Source organism: Corythoichthys intestinalis, chromosome 6, assembly GCF_030265065.1.
Source record: "Corythoichthys intestinalis isolate RoL2023-P3 chromosome 6, ASM3026506v1, whole genome shotgun sequence".
NCBI lineage: Eukaryota > Metazoa > Chordata > Actinopteri > Syngnathiformes > Syngnathidae > Corythoichthys > Corythoichthys intestinalis.
The window spans coordinates 17,732,347-17,759,156 of NC_080400.1; the positions used below are offsets into that span (position 1 = coordinate 17,732,347).

At 38.8% G+C, this 26,810-nt stretch overlaps 1 protein-coding gene across 2 annotated transcripts; it reads left to right on the forward strand.

Annotated features, from left to right (window-relative positions):
- Nucleotides 1-1,697: 1,697 nt before the first annotated feature.
- On the forward strand, nt 1,698-25,544 carry LOC130918033 (rhomboid-related protein 4-like). Of its 2 annotated transcripts, none has more exons than XM_057839888.1 (8): nt 1,698-2,083; nt 7,017-7,195; nt 12,699-12,978; nt 15,898-16,030; nt 16,109-16,197; nt 22,710-22,760; nt 22,837-22,965; nt 24,969-25,544. In XM_057839888.1, the coding sequence occupies exons 2-8, from the start codon at nt 7,043-7,045 to the stop codon at nt 25,076-25,078; spliced, it is 945 nt and encodes a 314-aa protein (XP_057695871.1). In that variant the 5' UTR covers nt 1,698-2,083; nt 7,017-7,042; the 3' UTR covers nt 25,079-25,544. The 2 variants fall into 2 exon arrangements, with proteins under 2 accessions (XP_057695871.1, XP_057695870.1); XM_057839887.1 differs by having other exon boundaries at nt 1,699-2,083; nt 7,023-7,195; nt 24,969-25,543.
- Nucleotides 25,545-26,810: the final 1,266 nt, after the last annotated feature.

Below are 26,810 nucleotides of genomic sequence, written 5' to 3' on the forward strand. Positions count from 1 at the left end.
GTTTTTTGAATCCCGCCCCATAAAAATGAGCAACTTCCTGTTTTGATGAGGATTGCTAATGTGGTGTCAGCGGTATAGTCATCTTCAATATACATCCAATACTACAGTATGCAGAACGACTGCGGATTCAGCTGGTTTTGCGGATTAATTTGTTTATTTTTGGCATCACGCCAGCCAAACGGCTGCAGAAAAGAGTTGCTGCACCAAGGAGAGGCGTGTGAGCCGTTTTGGGCTTTCAAAAGGTTCCTATTCACCGGTGGATATTGGCCAAAACAAGCCCTACTACTGTGGAACCATTGACTTACGAGGAAGCGAGTAAACAGTTTTGTATTATGTAAAATAATGGGATCATTTTAATACGTAGATGGCTTACATTTTGTGGCTGATATGCTCCTTGTCCACTCGCGAAGACAATCGACAACCCCGCCGCCGTGTAAAATAATCCGGGCTAGTTTTGTGTGCATTTTTCGCTTCGAAGACTTTGAAACATCACTCGGTTTGGGTTAGCACGTCGGCTAACTGTCACGCCTCTTGGTTTGTTTGCATTCTCCGAAGCCAGGGCAGGGAAATGACAAAAGCCTGACTAACTACGGTGGTATAAAATATCGTTCGGGAGGCGCGACAGTAAAGGTGAAGTCGAACGATTTGACCATTATGGAGTAATTTTGCCATGTCGTACTGAATAAATTCATTTTTATTATTTCATATTCTATTTAGCACAAGACTTTTATTTGTCAAGACCATACCATTTATTTAGCTATTGGGGAAAAATACTGAGATGAAAAGAATATACTGTAAAAATATTGGAGTACAGAGTCTGAAACAATGACATTTTGCGGCTCTCTTCGTCGCATTTTCCTCGTTCTGAATAATTCCCCCTCAATGAGCTGAATTCTAAATCAGATGAAACCATGACCCTTCTGACATCATCCTCCTGTTGGGGGCGCTAGAGGTCTAGAGATAATGGTAGGCGTGGCTAAAAGGCGAATTAAAAGACTAATTTCTCGTCATCTGCGCTTTGCCAAATTGTGTATATAGTCGAATCGTCTCAAAATATAATTCTAATTCACATAATAATGCTTTTTTTTTTTTTTTATCCTGTCGTACGCACTTTAATGCTATCAGCATTTGACCTTATTGTTTATCTGATTTATTTTTGTTATTTTCGTGGTTATTTGTACTTTAATAAAGAATGTAAGAGTTCCAAAATGTTTTTGTGGATTAATAAGCGTCATCAAAAATTTCATTGCTAAATTAGTAAAAAAAAAAAAAAAAAAAGGGGGGGGGGGGGCGGCGATTATTAGATTAGTCGACCGATCGTAAAAATAGTCGGCCGACTAATCGGGAGAAAATTAGTCGTTTGGGACAGCCCTAGTTGTACAGTGTACCGGAAAATATTTCCTCCACAACCTTCTCACCATTTTAACCTCTGACCCATTTTCATACTGAAGAAGAGACTGTGGCTAACTCCTGGGCTAACCAGTTGCATTTGGGGTCTATTTTGTTGTCCTTTTGTTACTGAGATTTTTGGACGAAAATAATTATCAGACTATGCTGTAAAAAGTTAAGATGTTACCTTTTGAAGTGTTTGTTTATTTTTTAAAATATTATTTATACAATTTTGAAAAGTAAGGCCGCCAAAACCCTACCAGGAAGTGATGTCACAATCACACAAAAGGAAGTTGCTTCAAAGTTCACACTCAACAACAAATACTGCAGAATACAGATGTTTTATAAAGTGAGAATTTATTTTTAGGTTGTTTATACAGGACAGCTCCTTTAACATTTAAAAGTATTCCAAAATAAAACAAACTACAGATTTCTGTAACATTTCACGAGTACACTGGCAAACGTTTACCGAAATGGATATGACTACGTCCTGGAATAAAGCAAGTGTAATCCCGTAGTTTTCCTTTCGTGAAGCTATATTTCATCAGCCGCGCCAAACATCAACGATGACGTGCATTTTCCGAATTCGTCTCTGTCCGTCGCCGCATAATTTCGAAGCAACGTCACATATTCAACAGACTTCAGTTGTTATCTTGAGCATTATCGCTTGAAGAAGAACCAACACAAAACGAAAGTAAGTTTTTTCTCTCTTCCGTTTTACCTATTACGAAATTTTCTACAGTTTACTAGCACCTGTAACTGATGAACGGTATTTCAATCTTACAACCAAGCAGCGTGTTCACCAAAGTGTAAATTGTTTGAAAGAGTTATTTGGCAATTATTTATTTGGGTTATCACACGGACAGGCGATGCAACACAATTGTAAACATTAGCCTGCAACGTGTGGACTCGAAACAAGGGCATTAACTCCTTGACTGCCATCGACATTTCCCTGAAACTGAACAATCTTTACTTTTTATGTTGACCATACATACAGTAACTTGGGTTTATAACCATTTACAACCCTCAACCTATGAGAACATACGGACAACCTTCCTACTGTTCTAATGGCTTAAATGTTGTTTCATAAATTAACTCATTAGCTGCTTTTGGACGTCAATAAATATTAGGGTTGGGAATATCTGGCATGAAGCCGATTCGATATGTATCTAGATCAGGGGTCCCCAACCTTTTTGCACCACGGACCGGTGTTATTTGGGTCTTTTTTTCACGGACCGGTGTTCTGCCAAAATATCCTACATCGGTGAAACGTCCTACATTAGTCGAATTTGACACCTAAAGTACTACCGTGCGCTCTAAACTTGTTTTGTTTAGATGCATACAGGAATAAGGTACTAAAAAAAATGCCTGCAGAAAATACTTAAATGTAGTTATATCAGATAAGGACGGTTTAAACACGCTACGTGACTAATGTGGTCAACTGCTTCAAAGCTAACACAAAAAAACACAATGGTTAAAAGTATGAGAGGTTAATACATGCAAAAAGTATCTTTGAGGCTGTGAAAAGGTTCTAAATAACTAAATAAAAACAAAATTAGTGAGTAATCGCCGCCTCTAACCGATGTGCGCATGCGTGTGAATGCATGCGCAAGTGCCCTGAGCATTGTGTAGCACGTTTCGCCGCGTAGTAAGGAATGGCCGATTTTCAACCTATCAAAAATTGCAACGATGCGGTTTTGCACATGCGCGTAACGTTAAACATAGCCGCTAAATGCGCAAATGCAGCGATTCCAAAGTAAACACTCCAAACTTTCTTGAAAGAAAGGAATATTAACTTACGTTTGATCATGGAAGGACTTGTAGAAAAGTTCTCCTCAGATACATCCTGCCATGTAAGCTGCACACAACAACTTCACACTGCTCTCACCATTAACGACTTCGCGATCTCTACAAGTTGATCTTACTGTTGCACAGACATGCTCGAATCACTCGGTTTATTCACAAACAGGTCAAGAATCCACTCCTTCGCAGTTCGTGGGTCTTCGAGGTTGTAGGCTCATCAGGTGCCCTTTTCTCCAAAAATATCTCCAAAGACGTCTGTTTTCCAGTCATCTTCGCTCGTGTGGGGGTTAATTATTTCCGGGAACAAATGTGCTGCTGCTGCGCCCGCAGCCTAGCAATACGTTATTATCGAGGACAAGCGCACATAGATATATTATATACACAAAGAATATGTACTGCTAGCAGTCCAATCAATGGATTTCTATGACGACATTGTAATCTATCCCGTAGTATTATATCTAGAGTAGACAGAGATATTGGTGTGTTAAGCAGGGGCACAGGGTTAATTCTGCCAGAATGCGGTTGTTATTAAATTATAAATTATTATTTCTGTGCGGCCCGGTAGCAAATGCAACACGGACCGGTACCGATCCGCGGCCCGGCAGATGGGGACCCCTGATCTAGATGCACAGGTTACGATTCGATTAAAAAACGATACATTTTTAAGGCCAAGCGATTCGATACAGTTTAAGAACGATACGGTTCAATACAGAGTGAAAACGATACGATAGTAAACACTTGTTGTGTGTGTTCGTACAGTATTTCAAACATATAAAAAAGATTAAAGATTAAATTAAACAACAAAATTTCATACCAATATTATGTTTTATTTTTTTATGAAAAAAAAATAAAATAAAGCTTACTATATGACCGTCATTTTGTTGGATAATTTCTGTCGAATGGTAACTTTACTATCGATACAGCTGTATCTCTCACCTGCAAAACCGGATATCCGGTCGTATTGGTTTATCGTTCTCAAGCTTAATAAATATCAGTCAAGAAAAAAAAGTTTTCCAGTCATTTTACTGAAAATACAAGAGTATTTAGATTATTTGAAGTCTTGGCAAAAGTGTTAAATCAAAAATATATTTGGCGGAAAACAATGAGGTGACTTGAAGTTCCGCTTTGAGACCCCTAATTTGGCTAAATTTCAAAATTGTCCTGTATACATGTGTGAAACATCATTGGAAAGCTTAAAATCTCGATTTTCTGGGGGAAGAAAAATTTTGAACAGGAGGGCACTTACACAAAAAAAAAAAAAAAAACCCTAAACCCTAATTCAAGGTGAGAGCATGAGACAGCATAATAGCGTACTGCACGAATGCTATTTTTAGACCATGATGTCGCCATCGTAACGCGAAAGTGGGACATTATCATCACGCCCTTGCATACAATCCATGTTATTTCTGCTTATTTTTTCCGGTAATCTTTCAAAAAAAAAAACATGCCGATCAAACACAGCTGCTATGGAACTTGAAGAAACAACTCTAGACATTACGACATATGAAGGATGTTTTCTTCATGTGTTTTTCCCGAAAGCAAAAACTCGGAGGAAAAATTGTGAAAAAATTAAAAGTGTTTGTTGGCTGTCACTTAGTAGCATTTGCGATCGCTGCACAAAAATAGCAATATAAATTGCCCCCACGAATGGTCAGAGGCATAAGACGACCAGAGGATATAATAAGAAAGACAGGGCATATGGTGGTAATAGATAGATTGTTGAAACAGGAGAATTGTCAGTGGCGTAAGGCAATGCACACAAGAAAAAGATGTCGATTAAAAAAGCTAACTCTGGATCAGGTCGGCTAGTCTTTTTCAGCCCTCGACACTCAACCCATCTCTTTAACTGAACATTTGTATGTTCTTCTACATCTTTACCAGTGAATTTGGCACCAGGGACATCATTTTCGGACAGAATTGGTAGGTTTAGCTCAGTAAACATCTCGTTCGTACACTATTTCCATTCATTTACTATTAGGGACAAATGGGAGGTTTTACCGCTTAGCCACAATTGCTAATGTCATGAATATTAATGAGCAAAAGTGACGTGTTGCTTGCGGTACGCCATTAAAGAAACCACGATTTTAACGAGATATGATCGCGTACTTACCTTGTTTCGATTCAAAAACTCTGTGTAGCATGTCTCACCGAGTGTCAAGACACAGCTGTGAATAGCCACAGCCAGACTTTTTGGGGATTTTATGGGTGAAACACGGTAATATAACAAGGGTCGCGATGCAGAAATCGCAGACATCAAGGAGTGGTTGAGATTTTCTTTTTCAAATATTTACCCTTTAAAACTTTTTTTTTTTTTTCCAATTTTTCTTTGTTTGGATCAATTATTTATCATTTGAGATATTGGGGAAAATGCGACAGTAATAAAAAAAAAAAATACAATTAAGCAATACTTATGAGGTAGATATCCGTGATCTATTTACCGACACTATTTTTTTCATTGTGATGTAATTTGTTTAAAATATGCGAGTGAATAATTTTATAAAGTCGTTTTTTTTTTTTTTTTTGTTAAGCTAAATATTAGACATCAATTAATGATTCTAAGCTAAAAATGATAGATATTTTGAATAATAAATATAATTACTTACCTTCTTTTTAAGGCTATGTTGAAACAAAAGCGGTTACGCGTCGTCTGTAAACAGTGGTCTCCAGAGTAAAATGGACAAATTAAAAATAGTTGGGAAAAACACTCAGGCGACTTTAAGTTCCGCTCTGAGACCCCAAATTTGCCAACTTTTAAAATTGTCCGATATGCATGTATGATACATCATTGGAAAGCTTAAAATCTCAATTTTCTGGGGGAAGAAACATTTTGAACAGGTGGGCATTTTTTTTTTTTTTTTTGTTTAATTTTTTTTTAAACAGAAAACCCTGTCTGGAGGTGAGAGCATGCGAGAGCAGAATTACAGACACCATGACTTTAATGCGATATTATCGCGTATTTACCTTGTTTCGATCCCAAAACTCCATTTAGCATGTATCACTGAGTGTCAAGACACAGCTATGAATGGCCACAGCTGGATTTTTGGGGGATTTTATGGGTGAAACATGGTAATATAACAAGGGTCGCGATGCAGAAATCGCAGACATCAAGGAGTGGTCGAGATTTTCTTTTTCATATATTTAACATTTTAAACGTTTTTTTCTCAATGTTTCTTTTTTTGGATCGATTATTATCTAACATATCGGAGAAAATGCGACAGTATAAAAAAAAAAATAGAATTAAGTTATAGTTATGAGGTAGATATCCGTGACGTTTTTACAGACACCATTTTTTTCATTGTGACGCAATTTGTTTAAAAGTTTAAGTGAGTGAATAATTTTATAAAGTCCTTTTTTTTGTTTTTTTTTTTAAACAAAATATTAGACATAAATTGATGATTCTAAGCTAAAAATGACAGACATTTTGAATAATAAATATAATTACCTTCGTTTTATGGTTAGGTTAAAACAAAAGCGGTTGCGCGACGTCTGTAAACGGGGGTTCCAGGGTAAAACAGACCAGTTAAAAATAGTCCAGGGGCTTAATGCGCCATTGAACTGCTATGGCAGCATATAGACATATTGTTCTATCAAATACAACAGTTCTTTTGGCTTGAAATACATCAGTTTATTTCAAAGAGGGGTGCAAGAGCAGAAACTGTTTTTCAGCCTTGTCTGTGTTTTCCGCCATATATACATTTGGACTTTTAGCAATGTATCAGTAATGTCAACATTACAGTTGACATAATATGGCGAATAATTTTGAACTTATGGAAATATACAGTATGCATTTTACTTTTTTCTGCTGTCTGTTTCAAAAACTAATGATCCAGACAGAAGAGACTTCAGAAGGATGCGTGGCCGTCAGCGAAGCCCGCACCTGGGCCTGCTGCTGCTTTTCTTCAAGCTCTACCAGGTAGGCTTGGAGAACATCCCCCCCGTCACTTTGGCCATGCTGGGCCTCAACACCTACTTCTTCCTCCTCCCTGCAGCTGAACTCAACAAGGTACACCACACACATTTAGCCAATCCAATCTAAATTCAGATTTATCTAGTGCAGCTTACAAAAGAACGGTTGATCAATATAAACTCATTCACTGCTATTAATAGCAATACCCGTCAAATCCAGGGCCGGCCCAGGCCATTTGGGGGCCGTAAGCAAAATAATGCAAAAGGGCCCATATTTTTGGCCCACCATTTCGTCACAGTGTACTGTGAAACCCATACATGCAATGTATATTAATCAGATTTTGTTGCACTGCATAGTTCAAACTTCTCACCCCAAATGATTGCCAGTACTTACAGTAGATAGCGCCAAACCTTTTTCTAAAAGAGGAAAGAAAGAAGTTAGTTTTTTTTAAGCTTGTAATCAAGTATCAAAACCCACAAAAGTCAAATAAAGCAAACTGTAGTAAACAAAATAGAATATAAATTAAAGAATTGCCAGATTGGGGGCCCCCTAGTGGTCAGGGGCCCTAAGCAGCTGCATAGTCTACGTATAGGCTGGGCCGGCCCTGGTCAAATCCATCTGAATGATTGCGCTTCAGTGCAATAGATGGCGATAGACGTCCAGTCCATCTGAACTGGAAGAGGCTGGCAAATTAAAATGTGGAAGTACAACAGAAAATCACAATGTTTAACGAAATGAATATATTTTTTATCAGTAGAAAACTACTAAATTAGATCAGGTCTTCAAGTGTTTTGAGTTTTCGCATTTTAATACCTTCCAATTCTGGAACAATTCAAACGTCAGCCAAATATGAGCTTTCACTAAACAGGTAATATAAGCCTGACTTCACTCACAAAGGAAAGCCAGAGTAAAGAGGCCATCTAGTCGCCGCACAGTAATTATATGGAATGTCACTATAGGTATGTAGCGGCAGACGTTGCAATTGTAAACATTTGGTTGGGGTCGTGAGAGTATGAAATACCCAACAAATACACTTACATGCTGACATTATTGACCTCAAATGTCCACAAACAAATGCTAGCAGGCTTATGTGGCTAACTGACGTGAAACACGATCGGTGGCAAGATTGGTTATATTTTTAGTGATCGACCGATCACCAATCTTCTAAAAATTATGAAATCGGCACCATTCTATCAGTGGCACCTAAGGCTGCAACAACTACTCGATTAAAAAATTAGTTGCCAACGAATTTGATGATTTTTGTTTGCGGCTACGAGCGGTCCTGTTTGGGTCCTTGTTTGTGTGTACTGTGAGGCTGCATGCGCACGCCATTGATTAGGGGAAGAGAGCGAGAGTTTACTGCGACACTCAGGTTGGGTTGCTGGATCAATATTACTGTATCGTAGACTTCATAATGTATTGATGGAACACGGGGCGGGGGGCTGATTCATAGGGGGCCTATCTCCGTCAAAGCTGACCGAGTGGAAACACAAAGAGCTTTTTTATTAGTTATTTTACATAAATATTGCGAACAATGAGGCTACTCAATAGAGGTGTGCAACGGCACTGCCCTCACGATTCGATTCGATAACGATTCGGAGGGCCACGATTCGATTCGATTCAGAGGGTCACGATTCGGTTCGATTCGGCAATGCATCGCGATGCATTAATGCCTGGGATGCATTAAAATTCTAAAGCAAAGCCTATTTTTCGTGAATCATGAGGCAACACAAACGGTCAGACATTAAACAACTTTTTATTGGCTCTTGTGTCACTCCTGGTTGAAGTCAAATGAAAATACTTTCATACATATGTATGTTAAAAAAAACAACTGATCACAGCATTTAATTAGTGCTTTGAATGAGACCAGGGCTTTCTCTTTTTTTACACACAGTAGCAGCCTTTCACACAGTGCAACATCTGAACTCCTGTGCAAAATCAGTAATAACAGTCACCGTATTCTAGTCACAACGACCCATCAATAAAAATATTCAAGTAAATATTAAAGAAAACGACAAAGAAAATATTGTAGTGCAGCACCATCTTTATCGCAATATCAATCCAGGGATCAGTTCAGTTGCAAACAAAACATCAACTAAATTGCAATGTTGAACAAAAGTAAAATGTAGGCCTAGCCCACTATATATGTGCAATCAACTTAGAAATGCAATCAGTAACTATCACATAACAATAGAAAAATAATGAATTAAAATGAAGTGCGGCAGAATTTTAGCAGCCATAACAATTTGTTTGAACATGAGGAAATATCAGTTTTTTGCAATCGAGAGCAGAGCGATAGTAGAGGTTAGATCGGGCCTAAAAAATCCAGCCCGACCCGACACGGCCCGCTGGTATTGAAGCCCGACCCGGCCCAAGCCCGATCAATTAATTAGATTTGCAGGCCCAGCCCGAAAAACCCGAATTTTTTTTATTTATTTATTTTTTTTTTTGTGTTATTCGTTGGAATGACGCAGAAAAAAACTGCAGTGGCAGCAGTTTATTTTCATTTCTTTGAGTTGGCAGAAAAAACGCAAGTTTTCTTAATGTTTAAATAGTCTACATATTTTTATGATCATTATAAAAGCTTTTACACAACGAAATAACGCTGGGAAAGTTTAATATAATTTTTTTTTTTTTAAATCATGCTTTTTGCAGACACACAGAGGAGAAGATTCAAAAGGATCACATTTGTGTTGCCTTTGTGTACATAAATAAAAGTGTCTTTTGTAACGAATCGCGGGAGGAGAAGAAGAAAAAGCAGGCGGCGCCACTGCGTTCATGTGCGTGCACAAGCAAATGCACAATACAGAGAGCCTGCTCTGGGTTTTATCCCATTTTTTTTTTTTTTTTTTTTAATAATTTATTAGTCCGGCACGGCGGCACGACCCGAACGTGAATGTTTATCATTTTGGATCCAACCCGTTCGGGTTCGGGCACAAGATCTAATCTCTAAGAGATAGGACATAACATAACAATGGCTGAAGTGGAGAAAGAGGGAGCGAGATAGATTATTGATGCACCTGACACATTGAAGCAGACATCTGGAGACATTTTGGCTTCTATGAGGTTGGTGGGAAACTTGACCAGAGTTATGCAATGTGTAAAAAATCAAACATGAGAATAATAATACAAATGAGGAAACCAAATCCGTTGCATCCCCGGAATTGCGCAGGGAAGATTTTTGAATGTACTTATATATTTTAAAATGCGCTGAATCGATTCGGCTTGTTGCCCGCATCGAATCAAATCGTCCATGCCCCGCATCGGGATGCATCGCCGCATCGATTATTGTTGACACCACTACTACTCAGCAAGGAAATTTAGCGGCCGGCAATTGTAAACAAAGAGATTTTTCTGCTGAAAATTCTTGTGAGTAAATGCTTAAATCCCTGAACTCTTAAAGGATGTGGACGTAAAAAAGTCTCGATTCTTGATTAGAAGCAACAACAACAACAAAAATTGCCGTTAGCATTTATTTTATGTAAATATGTCAAAGTACAATGCTAGTCTGTCAGTCAATGTCGCGGCCACCATATGTAAACAGCTTTTCCGTTGAAAATTCTTGTGAATAAATGCTTAAATCCCTGAATTCTTTATAGATGTAGACTTAAAACAGTCTCGATTATGGTTAAAAGCAAAAGAACCGTGCAGTTAACATTTATTTTACGCAAATATTGCGAACTATGATGCTAGTCAGTAAGCAAATGTAGCGGCGGCCTTATGAAAGCAAAGACATTTTTCCGTTGCAAATTTTTGTGAATGAATGTTTAAATCCCTGAATTCTTTATAGATATGGACTAAAATGTCTTGATTCTTGGTTAAAACAAAAAAACTGCGCAGTTAGCATTTATTTCACGTAAATATGTCAAAGTACGATGCTAGTCTGTCAATTTGGCGGCCGCCATATGTAAACAGCTTTTCCGTTGAAAATTCTTGTGAATAAATGCTTAAAACCCTGAATTCTTTATAGATGTAGACGTAAAACAGTCTCGGTTATTGGTTCAAAGCAAAAGAACCATGCAGTTAGCATTTATTTTACGCAAATATTGCGAACTATGATGCTAGTCAGTAAGCAAATGTAGCGGCGGCCTTTTGAAAGCAAAGACATTTTTCCGTTGAAAATTCTTGTGAACAAATATTTAAATCCCTGAATTCTTTATCGATATGGCCTAAAATGTATTGATTCTTGGTTAAAAGCCAAAAAAAAAACCGTACAGTTAGCATTTATTTCAGGTAAATATGTCGAAGTACGATGCTAGTCTGTCAATTTGGCGGCCGCCATATGTAAACAGAGCTTTTCCGTTGAGTATTCTTGTGAATAAATGCCTAAATCCCTGAATTCTTTATAGATATGGACGTAAAACAGTCATGACTCTTGGTTAAACGCACACACACACAAAAAAGTGCAGTTAGCATTTATTTTACGTAAATATTGCGACCTATGAGGCTAGTCAGTAAGCAAATGTGGCAGCGGCCTTATGAAAGCAAAGAGCTTTTTCCGTTGAAAATTCTTGTGAATAAATCCTTAAATCCCTGAATTCTTTATAGATATGGATGTAAAACAGTCTAAGTTCTGGGATTAAACGGGAAAAAACGTGCAGTTAGCATTTGTTTTCCGTAAATATTGCGAACTATGACCCCAATTCCGTAGCAGCTAATTTCTCCCATTGATTTTTTTTCATGTTTCAAAATGCATGCAAGTAGGGGGCCATCCCACAATCCGCTTCAGTTATTCACAGTTGGTCGCAGTTAATCAACACATGAAGGGATCCAACGCCGGATTTAGGTTGAAAAAGTACGAAAGCTGTACCGCATACAAAAAGGAAGGATTGTCTCAGGAGGGATTTGTGCCAGGATTCAAGGTAATTATTACATTTTTGGTACCATGCATGCATTTTGAAACGCTGTGAAAAAAAGCAATGGGAGAAATTAGCCGCTACATCATTGGCATTATACTTCGCAATATTTACGTAAAAGAACTGCTAATTGCACATTTTTTTTGCTTTTAACCAACAATCGAGACAGTTTTACATCCATATCTATAAAGGGTTCAGGGATTTATGCAGGCCCCCCTATTAATTGGCCCCGCATCCCGTCAATAAATTATGATGTCTATGTTCAAGGTAAATTTGTTAAGGTAATTAAAAGAAGTGACATTTATCCGATTAATCGTTGAATTAATTGTCCGATTTATCGATTATGAAAATAATCGTTTGTTGCAGCCGTAACGCCATTTGTATCAGCGCTTTGCCCACAAAAAAAAAAAGTCAATTAGCATGACTTTTTTTTGTTTGAATGAACAGGCCTTTTGTCTGATTTGTGTACTGAGAAATTCTTTTTTTATATTTTCGGTACCTTTATTAAAAACTTGAAGTTTTATGTACTTAAAACAGTACAGTTGTACACAACGGTTATGTTAGGAAGCTCACTTTTTTTTTGAATGTCTGACTTAGAACATGCCTAAAACTACCTCGAGTTAAATTGTAAAGGTAAATGCCAAAGTTGCTGTGTGCTCAGTGTAAAAACAGTTTGTTTTTATCATCGTTTTATTCTTTTATCAGTGGCAGCCAATAATTTACGTAATACGCATCTCTGGCAGGTGTGTTTGAGTGTCCATCAGGTGTACAACATGGGCGAGTGGCTCCGCCTCTTCCTGTCTCCTTTCCATCATGCTGACAGCATGCACCTCTACTTCAACATGGCCTCCTTCCTCATTAAAAGTATCCGGCTGGAAAGCCTTCTGGGCTCGACTTGGTTCGCGTCCATACTTGCCATCTTCTCGCTGCTCACCGGTGTGGTCTACCTGGCGTTGGAGTTGGGTCTTACCTACCTGACCCAGGAAGAGACACCCAGCATGGCATGCGCTGTCGGCTTCTCAGGTGGAGTGTAAACATACATTGCTGGCCAAAAGTATTGGCACCCTTGCAACTCTGTCAGGTAATGCTCAATTTCTCCCAGAAAATGATTGCAGTTACAAATGCTTTGGTAGTAATATCTTCATTTATGTTCTTGCAATGAAAAAAAAAATTAAAACATTATCATTTTACACAAAACTACAAAAATGGGCTGGACAAAAGTATTGGCACCCTCAGCCTAATACTTGGCAGCACAACCTTTAGACAAAATAACGCGTACAACCACTTCCGGTATCCATCAATGAGTTTCTGACAATGCTCTGCTGGAATTTTCGACCATTCTTCTTTGGCCAACTGCTCCACGTCTCTGAGATTTGAAGGGTGCCTTCTCCAAACTGCTATTTTCAGATCTCTCCACAGGTGTTCTATGAGATTCAGATCTGGACTCATTGCTGGCCACTTTAGAAGTCTCCAGTGCTTTCTCTCAAACCATTTTCTAGTGTTTTTAGAAGTTTGTTTTGGGTCATTGTCCTGTTGTGAGACCCATGACCTCTGAGGGAGACCCAGCTTTCTCACACTGGGCCCTACATTATGATGCAAAATGTGTTGGTAGTCTTCAGACTTCATAATGCCATGCACACGGTCAAGCAGTCCAGTGCCAGAGGAAGCAAAGCAACCCCAAAACAACAGGGAACCTCCGCCATGTTTGACTGTGGGGACGGTGTTCTTTTCTTTGAAGGCCTCGTTTTTTTTCCTGTACACTGTACGTTAATGAATTTTCCCAAATAGCTCTACTTTTGTGTCATCTGACCAGAGAACATTCTTCCAAAACGTTTTTAGCTTTCTCAGGTAAGTTTTGACCATCTCCAGCCTGGCTTTTTTTTTATGTCTCTGGGTCAGAAATAGGGTCCTCCTGGGTATCCTACCATAGAGTGCCTTTTCATTTATATGCCGACGGATAGTATATGTTGACACTGTAGTACCCTTGGATTGCAGGACAGCTTGAACCTGTTTGGATGTTAGTCGAGGTTCTTTATCCACCATTTTCACAATCTTTCGTTGAAATCTCTCGTCAATTTTTGTTTTCCGTCCACATCCAGGGAGGTTAGTCACAGTGCCATGGGACTTGTTGATGACATTGCGCACGGTAGACACAGGAACATTCTAGTCTTTGGAGGTGGACTTGTCGCCTTGAGATTGTCCAAAGCCTCCTCCCAATTTTGCTTCTCAAGTCTTCAGACAGTTCTTTGGTCTTCTTTCTTTTTTCCATGCTCAATGTGGCACACACAAGGACACAGGACAGAGGTTGAATCAACTTTAAACCATTTACCTGGCTGCAAGTGTGATTTAGTTATTGCCACCAGCTGTTATGTGCCACAGGTAAGTAACAGGTTCTGTTAATTACACAAATTTAGAGACGCATCGCATGGTTTTTCAAAGGGTGCCAATACTTTTGTCCGGCCTGTTTTTGGAGTTTTGTGTAAAATGATTTAATCTTTTTTCCATTCTCTTTTGTGTTTCCTCATTGCAAGCAAAATAAATGAAGCTATTACTACCAAAGCATTTGTAATTGCAATCATTTTCTGGTAGAAATTGAGAATGGCGGTAGATTTAGGAGGAGGTAGTCTTCATTAGTGTTTATTGTACAATCAAAAAAAAGTTGCTTCAATCGAATAAAAAGTTGCTTCAATCAAAATATATATTTTCAATCGAAGAAAAAGTCACTTCAAAAAAAAAAAAAAGTGTTTGAATGCAAAAATAAATTTGAAACTCAAAAACAATATAGTTAACTTTTTCTTTGAATTTTTTTTTTTTTTTTTTAAATTTAAGTCAAGTTTTTTTTTGTTGTTGATTGAAACAACATTTTCGATTGAAGTCATGTAATTTTGCGTTTGGACCACATTTTGGCTAGGACATTTGTGTCTTTATTATTCAATCAAAAAATAAGTTGCTTCAAACAAAAAAAAAATATTTTCAAAAGAAAAATCACTTCAATCAGAAATTTTTAAAGATTCAATCGTAGAAAAAAAGGTTTGAATGTGAAAAAATATTTGAGACTAAGAAATTCGCATTTGAACACTTTATTTTTCATTCAAACTGTTTTCTTTGAAGCAATCCCTTTTGTGTTTGAGCCATACTAGGGGTAAGACATTTGTGTCAAAATCATTCAATCGCAATAAAATGTGCTTTAATCAAAAAACTATTTTTAATCAAAGAAAAAAAATAATTTGCAAAAATATGTATTTTTTATTTGAAATATATATTTTTTTAATTGAAGTGTCACTTTTTGAAAAGCAAAAAGTTCTAAACTTTTTAAGTGGAAAAAGTTTCAAAAAAAGTTGAATGAAAAAATGTTCAAATGCGAATTTCTGAGTGTCAAATATTTTTCACATTCAAACCTTTTTTTCTACAATTGAATTTTTTTAATTTTTGATTTAATTGATTTTTCTTTTGAAAATATATATTTTTTTGTTTGAAACAACTTATTTTTTGATTGAATAATAAAGACACAAATGTCCTAGCCAAAATGTGGTCCAAATGCAAAATTACATGACTTCAATCAAAAATGTTGTTTCAATCCTAAAAAAAAAAAAAAAAAAAAAAAAAAGACTTCAATCAAAAAATAAAATTTCAAAGAAAAATAGTTTTCAAATATATTATTTTGTGTTTCAAATTTATTTTTGCATTCAAACACTTGTTTTTTTTTAATCTAAGTGACTTTTTCTTCGATTGAAAATATATATTTTGATTGAAGCAACTTTTTATTTGATTGAAGCAACTTTTTTTTTGGGATTGAATAATAAAGACACAAATCTACCTCTATAATTGAGCATTAACTGACAGAATTGCAGGAGTACCAATACTTTTGGCCAGCAGTGTAATCGTGTTTTAGCATGAATTGTTTTTTTTTTTTTTTCTAATTAACATTTGTGTGTGATTTAGGGGTTATTTTCGCACTGAAGGTCCTGAATAATCACTACCACCCTGGCAGCGTGACTTATTTGTTGGGCTTCCCGATATCCAACCGCTACGCCAGCTGGGTGGAGCTGATCCTCATCCACATCACGACACCTGGGCAAGTCACGAGTCGCAATGAGGGAAAGTGGCCAGCAGGAGGAGACGTTAACCTGTCCTTGTCTTTTCTGTTCACCAGGACCTCCTTTGTTGGTCATCTGGCGGGCATCCTAGTGGGACTGCTCTACACCACCGGACCGCTGAAAAAGGTGATGGAGATGTGCGCAGGTGAGCGGACAGCAGATGGAAATATATTTGCGAATTAACTTATTCCAAATTTTTGCTAACTGCTGTTTGAATGCCAAAGAGAGTTCCAAACGATAAGTTGTGATACAACACTTTTGTGTAGCCTACTTAAGGACCTCATCTGCTTCAAATTCATGTTTCTCACTAAAATGAAATTCAAATAAAATGGCTCAATGAATATGCCGTCAATGGCAACCAGTGAGTTAACACGGATGATTCTCCATAGACTTCACTATCAGTTGATGGAAACCGGGCACAGGGCCGCTCAGTAGGGGGGCTATTTTCAAAAAGTTAAAATTCAAATATTTTCAAAACCAAAGCTGCTAGTGACGTAAAACCAAAGCCGGCACCTCCCTTAGGCATATAGACCCTACCCACGTGACGTCACAACTCCGCTCTCCTGAATGGTACCGCCCAATTGTCCGTAAAAACATAGTGTTAACCTGTTACGGCTACGTACATTCCTCCTATTTACGGCGTGTTTTTCTGCTCCTTAACATTAATAATCAAAATGGTGAAGGCGTGTGTGGCTGTTGGTTGCACTAACAGAGAAGATGGAAGGAGAGACTTGAAGTTTTACCGTATTCCGAGGGATCCAAAGAGGAGAGCGAAATGGACGGCTGCAATTCGACGTGAAAACTGGGCACCAAAAAATCACCACAGACTATGTAGTAGTCATTTTATATCCGGTAAGATGCATTTAAGATATACTTAGAGGGTTTTGGGCTGACAAATAACCACAATTAAGATCATTGCTAGGCTAATCGCCGACAACATACACGTATGTATGTAGTGAGAGTGCTATCGCTAAACCATATAAACATTAAAAGCCTTAACTCCATTGACAAACGACATGAAATACATTAGACTTGACAGTGGATGTTAGCAATAACAAAAGATTTTGAATTGAAAATTTTGTAACTCACCTTTCCAAGCACAAGATAGATTCCTGCCGAATTTTTGTGGACGAGGACCTGTTTCACCCAACCAGCAACAAAGTATTTATAAGCCTCCAAGCTCCTGAATTTTTTCAAATTTTCGTGAGAATAGGCTGATTTTGTGTGGACAAGATAATTGTAAATATCAGCGTAGCAGATGTCAGGCAGACAGGGCGAAGACAGTGGGTCGAAAAACATCGATTTGGGCATCAAATATGGATCTGGCGACTGTATAGGACGAAGCTTTTCCACATAACGCCTTTTATGCAACACATCCAGTGAGTTTACGGCATCAGAAAGCACCGGGTCTTCCATGAAATGCATTTTATATTCCTCGATCAATTGAAACCAATGCTAATACAGAGACAAAATGACGGACAAGTGGGCGGAACCGTACAGCGAGCACGTGGTTTTGTGACGTCGGTGGGTAGGGTCTATATGAGTCTCCATGAGTAGCGCCATCAAAAAATTCAAAGTAGTTCCCAGATAAAATTTACTTAATTTTCATATAGGTATAACAAAACTTAAAATTAGGGCTGTCAAACGATTAAAATTTTTAATCGAGTTAATTACAGCTTAAAAATTAATTAATCGTAATTAATCGCAATTAATCGCAATTCAAACCATCTATAAAATATGCCATATTTTTCTGTAAATTATATATATACTCTGTAAAATAAATTGTTGGAATGGAAAGATAAGACACAAGATGGATATATACATTCAACATACGGTACATAAGGACTGTTGTGGGCATTTCACTCTACTGTCATTTAAATCTGTCTATGCTGTCCTCACTCCGAAGCGTCTACTTTTTCCAAAGCTAGACAGCTAGTGAACGACGCCTTAATAATCAGACTTTTTCCTTTTTCATCTGATTTATTAATAAAACGGCCTCAAACCATTGTCCTCTTTAGACCGACGTAAAACTACAAAAAAAAAAGTACACAAGCATTGCATTAGCAACAACGTTAGCTTAGCACGCTATACAGGTTCACTAAACATAAACAAAAAACGTCTCATGCAAAAAATATAACATTTCACTTACTAACATAATATGTACATTCTTTACAACAACCATACTTACGGACAAAGCTTGTCCAAGGATCATATAAGCACAACATTACAACGTAGGCGTCAGCATGAGACGTCCTGCAGCCATATTGAACTGGCAAGAAAACAATAAACCATGTCGCAAAGCGACCACAAGAGTTCGCTGTTAGACAGCACAAAAAGCCTTGCTGTAAAACTTACCAAAAGGCAGAATACTGTCTGAGCGGGACATGTGCGTTAATTGCGTCAAATATTTTAACGTGATTAATTTAAAAAATTAATTACCGCACGTTAACGCGATAATTTTGACAGCCGTACTTAAAATTGTTATAAAGTTCTCAGATTCTACGCTAGATGCACAAAAATCGCCAAATGCAGAGGTAATCATCTATTTTCAGGATCAATCGCAATATTTAACATGTACGTTTTTGCTTGAACTAGCGACTTTTTTTTAATTTAGTGCAATTTTGACATAAGTTTTCAACAGCTAATAAATCACTCAATTTTCACATCAGAAACTTAATCCTTGGGGAAAGCTTGCAGAATCATCTTAATTTTACTCAGCAAAAGAAAATATTGAATTTTCTATATACAATCGCAACTTATTTAGGTTGAATTCCGATGTCACTATTGCCACAGCACGTCTTCTCTTCTATCTGACCCTAGTCGTTCTTAGATTGAAATCTTACGTCATAGACTTCATAATGGTATTGACGGGATTGACTGTGCAACGCCTTCAAGCAGGGTGTCCATCCCACAATCCGCTTCAGTTATTCGCAGTCGGTCATAGCGACACATGCAGCATTCAACACCAGATTTAGGACAAAAGTAAGAAAGCTGTACCGCATACAAACAGGAAGGATTGTTTCAGGAGTGATTTGTTGAGGATTCAAAGTCATTATTATATTTTTTGTACCATGCATGCATTTTGAAACGTTGTGAAAAAAATCAATGGGAGAAATTAGCTGCTACGGCATTGGCATCATTGTTCCAATATTTACGTAAAATAAATGCTAACTGCCCGGTTCTTTGCTCTTTTAACAAAGAATCGAGACTTTTTTACGTCCATATCCATAAAGAATTCAGGGATTTAAGCATTTATTCACAAGAATTTTCAACGTAAAAAGCTCTTTGTCTGTGTTTCCACTTGGTCAGCTTTGATGGCGATAGGCCCCCTATTAATCGGGCCGCGCTCCGTGTCCCGTCAATACCATTATGAAGTCTATAAGTAAAATAAAACACGTAAAAGCCAATTTTTTTTTATGGACGGAAAAATGTCTAGATTACTAGTTTTTGCCAAAAAACGTGAAGTCGGCCGAAAATCACCTGATTATTTGAATGTAAAGTTAGTGCCAGCGTCTCCTACTTTGAATGGATTAGACGTCAATGACTGCCAAAGATTTAAGAATCTGAAAAAAAAAAAAGGATTTGGATACCTTTTCATGTCAACAATGTGTTTAAAGGTGGGGATGGGAATTGATAAGATTTTTACGATTCCAATTCCATTATCGATATTGCTTAACGATTCGATTCTTTATCGATTGTAATTTGGACTAATGGACTATATGAGGTTCTGGGTTCAATATGTTTTATGGTTCATTTGCCTCTGGTTGTCTGTTAGAACACAAGGAGCAGAGGGTGGAGTTGGTCTTTGGCACTTTTAATCCAACTTGCCAACGGGCACAACTATATACAGGCAATGGCACTTGATATGACAATCACTCAATGAGCAGATGAGAGCATGCGTGGAAAGATTTTGATGTATATGTGTGGAAGAAGACTGGCATGTGTGGCTATATGTGTGGTTCTGAAAGGAAAGAAAATTATATCATATTAGTGCGGATGCAATAAACAATGAAAATTGACTGTAAGGTAGTCAGTAACACACATACATAACTCGCACAGTATATTGAACACAAAGGTGGGGGGGCACAAGTGCGCGCGCACAACCCGAAAGCACGTGCGGTATCTTGGCCATAAAAGTGGTGGAAACGAAGCACTTTACACTCATATGGATGGACAACATCATCTTAAGATGGTAAACTAATACATTTCCTCTTAACACAAATGTGCAACGCAAATATAATGTAAACAACGTAGCGAGAATGAGCGGGAGCAACCAGCCGACGTAACAGTAAAAACACAAAACGGTCGAGCTGATAAAGGCTCTAACTCAGGGGTGTCCAAACTTTTTGCAAAGGGGGCCAGATTTTGTGTGGTAAAAATGTGGGGGGCCTACCTTGGCTGACGTCCATTACGTAGAACAATATATTTAAGCAAATGTTAGCAAGCCATTCTGTGTGTCACATTTGCTTTATTATTTTTTTAAATTAATAATTTCAACAATCTCGCAACTAGCCTTTGTGGCGTACTCTTTCAAATCTCAGGCTCTTGCGAAATACTGCTGCTGTGAAATTAAACTATCTTCAAGTTGCTTCAATTTCTCGCTGCGTATCTTCCCTATAATCTTGTCGTACATGTCAGCGTGTCTGGTTTGGTATTATCGCCTCACATTGAACTCTTTAAAAACAGCGTCTGTCTCTTTGCAAATGAGGCAGACAGAGTTGTTGCGTATTTTAATGAAAAAAGAAAAAAAAACAGTAGTCCAATTTCCACCTATCCTTGAAGCGCTGGCCGCCACAGTCAACTTTCTTTTTTTTTGTTGATTGTCGCCATTTTAGAAAATGGAAGTAAAGGGTCACACGGGGTAATGTTGCTTAGAGTGCTGCTGCCTTTTAGTGGGTAAATGAGGAGCAGCGTTTAGTGTGTAAGCTACTTCATTTACTGGTAGCAGCACTGCTGACCAATTTATTAAATCTGTGTGCGGGCCAGACGTAATTGATTTTATGACAGAGGCTGGGGGCCGGATTAAATTTGACCACGGGCCGCATTTGGCCCCCGGGCCGGACTTTGGACATGTCTGCTCTAACTTATCATATGAACTTTATGACATGAAGAGGAAATACTTACATTCGTGCTCTGCTCGAAATGTGCACGTTACGCCTATTCTCGGTCCCAGAATACGCAGCACGTGTGACGTACGACAATGAGAGAAGGTAACTGACTGGTTGCCATGGGAACGAACGTATACACAGGAACCCCTTTTAACAGGACTATTAAAATTGCTAATAAAATCATTTGGGATTATTTAGATGCAGGTATGTTATATTTCTTAAAGAGTATTCGACGAGGAATATGATAGACCCATTAATAGACTTTTGGGGAAAAATCACCATTTCTTTAAGTAGTCTCATGAATAATCGCATAGCCTATGAAACTCAATGCAAAATCGCTTGGCGACATCTCCAGATTATGCTTGGTGAGTGGTCCCTCTTTGAGTATTCATGTAATCTTGCTTGCTGAATCGAATGTGCGTAGCATGCGTAAGTAACGTGACGTAAATCGTTCTGGTCGGAATCGATAAGCGAATCGTAAGAAAAACTGCCAAACGATTCCATTAAATTGAAACACGCGGAGCAGGTTTTCTATAGAAACTGGTTCTCGATTCCCATCCCTACCAGTGACTGTAGCTGGAGGAGAGCAAGCCGTCAGTAAAATGAAAATAATAAAAAACTACCTATGTTTCACCATATCACAGGGCAGGTTTAACAACCTAGCCATGCTCTCCATTTAGCGTGAGCTTGCTAAAAAACTGGATTTAACTGATGTTATAAATGACTCTGCTGTCAAAAAATCTAGGCGCATCACTGTTTGAGGGCTTGATAACCCCAGGGATGTGGAGGGGTCAGGCACAAGATGTTTAGTTTTGTTGCTTAACAGGCAGACATAGCACCCTCAGTTGTATTGTGTTGTAGCCAACATGGGACAATAGATGGAAATTGTTTGTTTATATTGTGTCACATTACATTACGGTCTGTTAAATTGAATGGTCCATCTCAAATGAATTAATTTGAAAATTTACACTGTCATTGCTTGCAAAGCGTTAAGCCGGTGGCAGGGGTGGGGGGGCCTTATAATCGTCTCTTGCCCCCGGGCCCCTGCAAGTCTGTTGACAGCCCTGCTTCCATGCACTAAAATGTTCATCCTGTTTCCACCTAAATCCGGCGTCAGAAAGCAGCGTGTGTTTGAGTTTATCGCAGTGAAAGCTGCCGCGACGCTCTGCATTCCGGCCCCTTTACGGCAAGCCTTTGGGAGCTGTCTCGTCAACTGATAGTGAAGTCTATGGATTGATTCTCTTTGTTTTTTTTTGTTTTTTTAATTGCTGCCAGCCTCTCCTACTTTGAATGGACTGGACGTCTATCACCGTCAATGACAGCCAAAGGTTTAAGAATCTGAAAAAAGCTTTGGAATTTTGACCATTTACATTTTCATGTCAACAATGTCTGTAAAGGATTATCATAATTGTTGTTACTCATTTGCTACTCTACTAGTTGGCAGACATGATAGCCCTCCGGAAAAAAAAATACTACGATATGGCCAGCAACAAAAACGATTTTGACACACCTGCCTACTACATATCCATGTTGTATATTCTCTCAACAGGGATGATGTCATCCAACACCTTGATGCCTAGAACATCCTTCAAATCCTCAGGTAACATTAAAAACTTTTTAAATTAATTTTAAAATCCATTTTGATGACATTCTTTGAAACACATGCGCACATGTAGGCTGCAGCGGCAGACACTCCGTAGGCAGTCGGTCCACGATGGACAAGAGATCATCGTCGCGGTACACCAGTGGGATGACGGAGGAAGACCAGCTGGCGGCGGCCATCAGGGACAGTCTCCGTGACACAGGTAGCCGCAGCGGACACAATTGCTATGTTATGAAAGCTAACATTTAAGGCTAAAAACTACAATAGTTAAATGAAGAAATATACATAATATGACTGTAGAATCCACTATGAAAAGCCCTTAAATTTGATGCTATACTCTTCCTTCTCCCTTCACTCACCGCGGTCAGCGGGGAAGAAAAACTTTCACGCTGCTCCTTACGTCTGTTCTTTAATGCAACAAAATCCACGGCTTGACAGCAAATACAAACTAAAGAAAGCAACTGAGAGATCGATAGAAAGAGAGAATGTAGAAGAACGTAGTTCAAAAAATTAGCTCTATCTTTAATACATCCTGCCGTCATGCCGACTTACCACTCAAAAAACATCCCTCGCTGCCCACACTTATACAGTACGACATGATGTCACAAACCCGTCCCACCAAACCCGAATGAACAAATAGCAATCCTGTCTTATTTAACCAAATAACAATTAACAACTCGTTTTATAGAACCAAATAAATTATTCACAATTATAAAATATAATTATCCAAACGTTATTTCGGCACTTTTATTATATTATAATATATATATATATATATATATATATATATATATATATATAATAAAAGACACCTGTTCACATGCTCAAACAAACAAACTCTAACCTCTCCACAATGGCCAAGACCAAAGAGCTGTGTAAGGACATCAGGGATAAAATAACAGACTTGCACAAGGCTGGGATGGGCTACAGGAAAATAAGCAAGCAGCTTGGTGAGACGGTAACAACTGTTGGAGCGATTATTAGAAAATAGAAGAAGTTCAAGTTGACGGTCAATCTGCCTCGTTCTGGGGCTCCATGCAAGATCTCACCTCGTGGGGCATCACTGATCATGAGGAAGGTGAGGGATCAGCCCAGAACTACACGGCAGGACCTGGTCAATGACCTGAAGAGAGCTGGAACCACAGTCTCGAAAAAAACCATCGGAAACACATTACGCCGTCATGGATTAAAATCCTACAGCGCACGCAAGGTCCCGCTGCTGAAGCCAGTGCATGTCCAGACACGTCTGAAGTTTGCCACTGACCATCTGGATGATCCAGAGGAGCAATGGGAGAAGGTCATGTGGTCGGATGAGACCAAAATTGAACTTCTTGGTCTAAACTCGGCTTGTCGTGTTTGGAGGAAAAAGAAGGATGAGTACAACCGCAAGAACACCATCCCAACCGTGCAACATGGAGGAGGAAACATCATTTTTTGGGGCTGCTTCTCTGCCAAGCGTACAGGACGACTGCACCGTATTGAGGGGAGGATGGATGCTGACAGCTTCCTTCCTTCAGTGAGAGCCCTGAAGATTGGTCCTGGTTGGGTCTTCCAGCATGACAACGACCCAAAGCACACAGCCAAGGCAACTAAAGAGTGGCTCTATAAGAAGCATCTTAAGGTCCTGGAGTGGCCTAGCCAGTCACCAAATCTGAAAACGATAGAAAATCTATGGAGAGAGCTGAAAGTCCATGTTGCCCCTCAGCAGCCCCGAAACCTGAAGGCTCTGGAGAAGATCTGCATGGAGGAGTGGGCCAAAATCCCTGCTGCAGTGTGTTCAAACCTTGTCAAGGACTACAGGAAACGTTTGGCATCTGTAATAGCAAACAAAGGTTTCTGTACCTAATATTAAATTCGATTTTTGTGATGTATCAAATACTTATTTCATGCAATTAAATGCAAATATATTATTTAGCAATCATACAACGTGGTTTTCTGGATTTTTGTATAAGATTCCGTCCCTCACAGTTGAAGAGACCTTATGATACGAATTACAGACCTCTACATGCTTTGCAAGTGGGAAAACCAGCAAAATCGGCAGTGTATCAAATACTTGTTCTCCCCACTGCATATATACAATGCAATTCGAGATGTTAAGGGCTAACACAAAAGCGATTTAAGCATCAACGATAATTGAAGTCCACACATTTTTTTTCCCTTTTTTGTTATCATATTCTTTGAACCTGATAATAATATGTTTCTCAGGGCGACATCGCGGGGACTCACCTTTGACGGGTCATCCTCCGTATGGCATCCGCTTGACAGATAAGGAGCTCCGTGCCAGGAGGCTGATGCGATTGGACGGCTTGTTGTGAAAAGCCGTGAAGAGATGTCTCGGATATATATACAATTTTGGCACGCAGCCTCGCCCATAAAAGCTGATGAGCTATGTGGCCTATTATTAACTTTATATTATTAATCACGAGGAGCATTTCTTTGGGGGTAACTTTGTTTGGACTCCAAATCAATTCCCAACTAAGGGGTTGTGGATGTGGGCTGGTACTGCCAGTTCCTGAGGTGATGGCAGCTTTTGGCAGAGTCTAAACTAACGTTTGAGCTGTATTTTAGCACAATTGCAGAGTGACATGTTGTTGTTCCTGCGGTTTACAGCGGGTGTGGTTAATTGGTGTACTTGAAACAGTGCGCTGTGATCAAACAGACCGCATGAGCAGTCACATACGCACTGTTTTGGAGACCGTATTCCAACCTGAATGTGATGTGGCATTGTGATGATTGAAAGAATGTAATAAAGATGATAATTACAAAAAAATGTTCAATGAATCGATTTTTACAATGATTCAGATGGCATGGTGTTCACATGCAGCATAGTGTTTTTATAGCCATTTACACTGCTGGCCAAATGTATTGGCACCCCTGCAATTCTGTCAGATAATGCTTGATTTCTCCCAGAAAATGATTGCAATGACAAATGTTTTGGTATTAATACCGGTATCTTCATTTATACAAAAAAATAGAATGAACAAAAATGTTTAAATCATTATCATTTTACACAAAACTCCAAAAATGGGCCGGAAAAAAGTATTCGCACCCTCAGCCTAATACTTGGTAGCACAACCTTTAGACAAAATAACTTCAAACAACCGCTTCCGGTATCCATCAATGAGTTTCTTATAATGGACTGCTGGAATTTTAGACCATTCTTCTTTGGCCAACTGCTCGAGGTCTCTGAGATTTGAAGGGTGCCTTCTCCCCAACTGCCATTTTCAAGATTTCTCCACAGGTGGGCTATGGGATTCAGGTTTGGACTTGTTGCTGGACACTCTAGAAGTCTCCAATGCTTTCTCTCAAACCATTTTCTAGTGCTTTTTGAAGTGTGTTTTGGGTCATTGTCCTGGTGGAAGACCCATTACCTCTAAGGGAGACCCAGCTTTCTAACACTGGGCCCTAAATTATGCTGCAAAATTTCTTGGTAGTCTTCAGACTTCATAATGCCATGCACACTTTCAAGCAGTCCAGTGCCAGAGGTAGCAAAGCAACCCCAAAAATATCAGGCAATATCCGCCATGTTTGACTGTGGGGACCGTGTTTTTTTCTTTGAAGGCCTCGTTTTTTTGTCCCTGTAAACTCTATGTTGATGCCTTTTCCCAAAAGGCTCTACTTTGTTCTCTGGTCAGATGAATTCTTCCAAACCGTTTTTGGCTTTCTCAGGTAAGTTTTGGCAAACTCCAGCCTGGCATTTTTATGTGTCTGGGTCAGAAGTGGGGTCTTCCTGGGTATCCTACCATAGAAATCTTTTTCATTCAGACGCAGACGGATAGTATGGATTGACAATGTTTTACCCTCGGACCGCAAGACAGCTTGAACCTGTTTGGATGTTAGTCGAGGTTCTTTATCCACCATCCGCACAATCGTTCGATGAAATCTCTTGTCACTTTTTCTTTTCCGCCTACATCTAGGGAGGTTAGCCACAGTGCCATGGGCTTTACACTTATTGATGACACTGCGAATGGTAGACACAGGAAAATTCAGGTCTTTGGAGATGGACTTTTAGCCTTGAGATTGCCCATGCTTCCTCACAATTTTGCT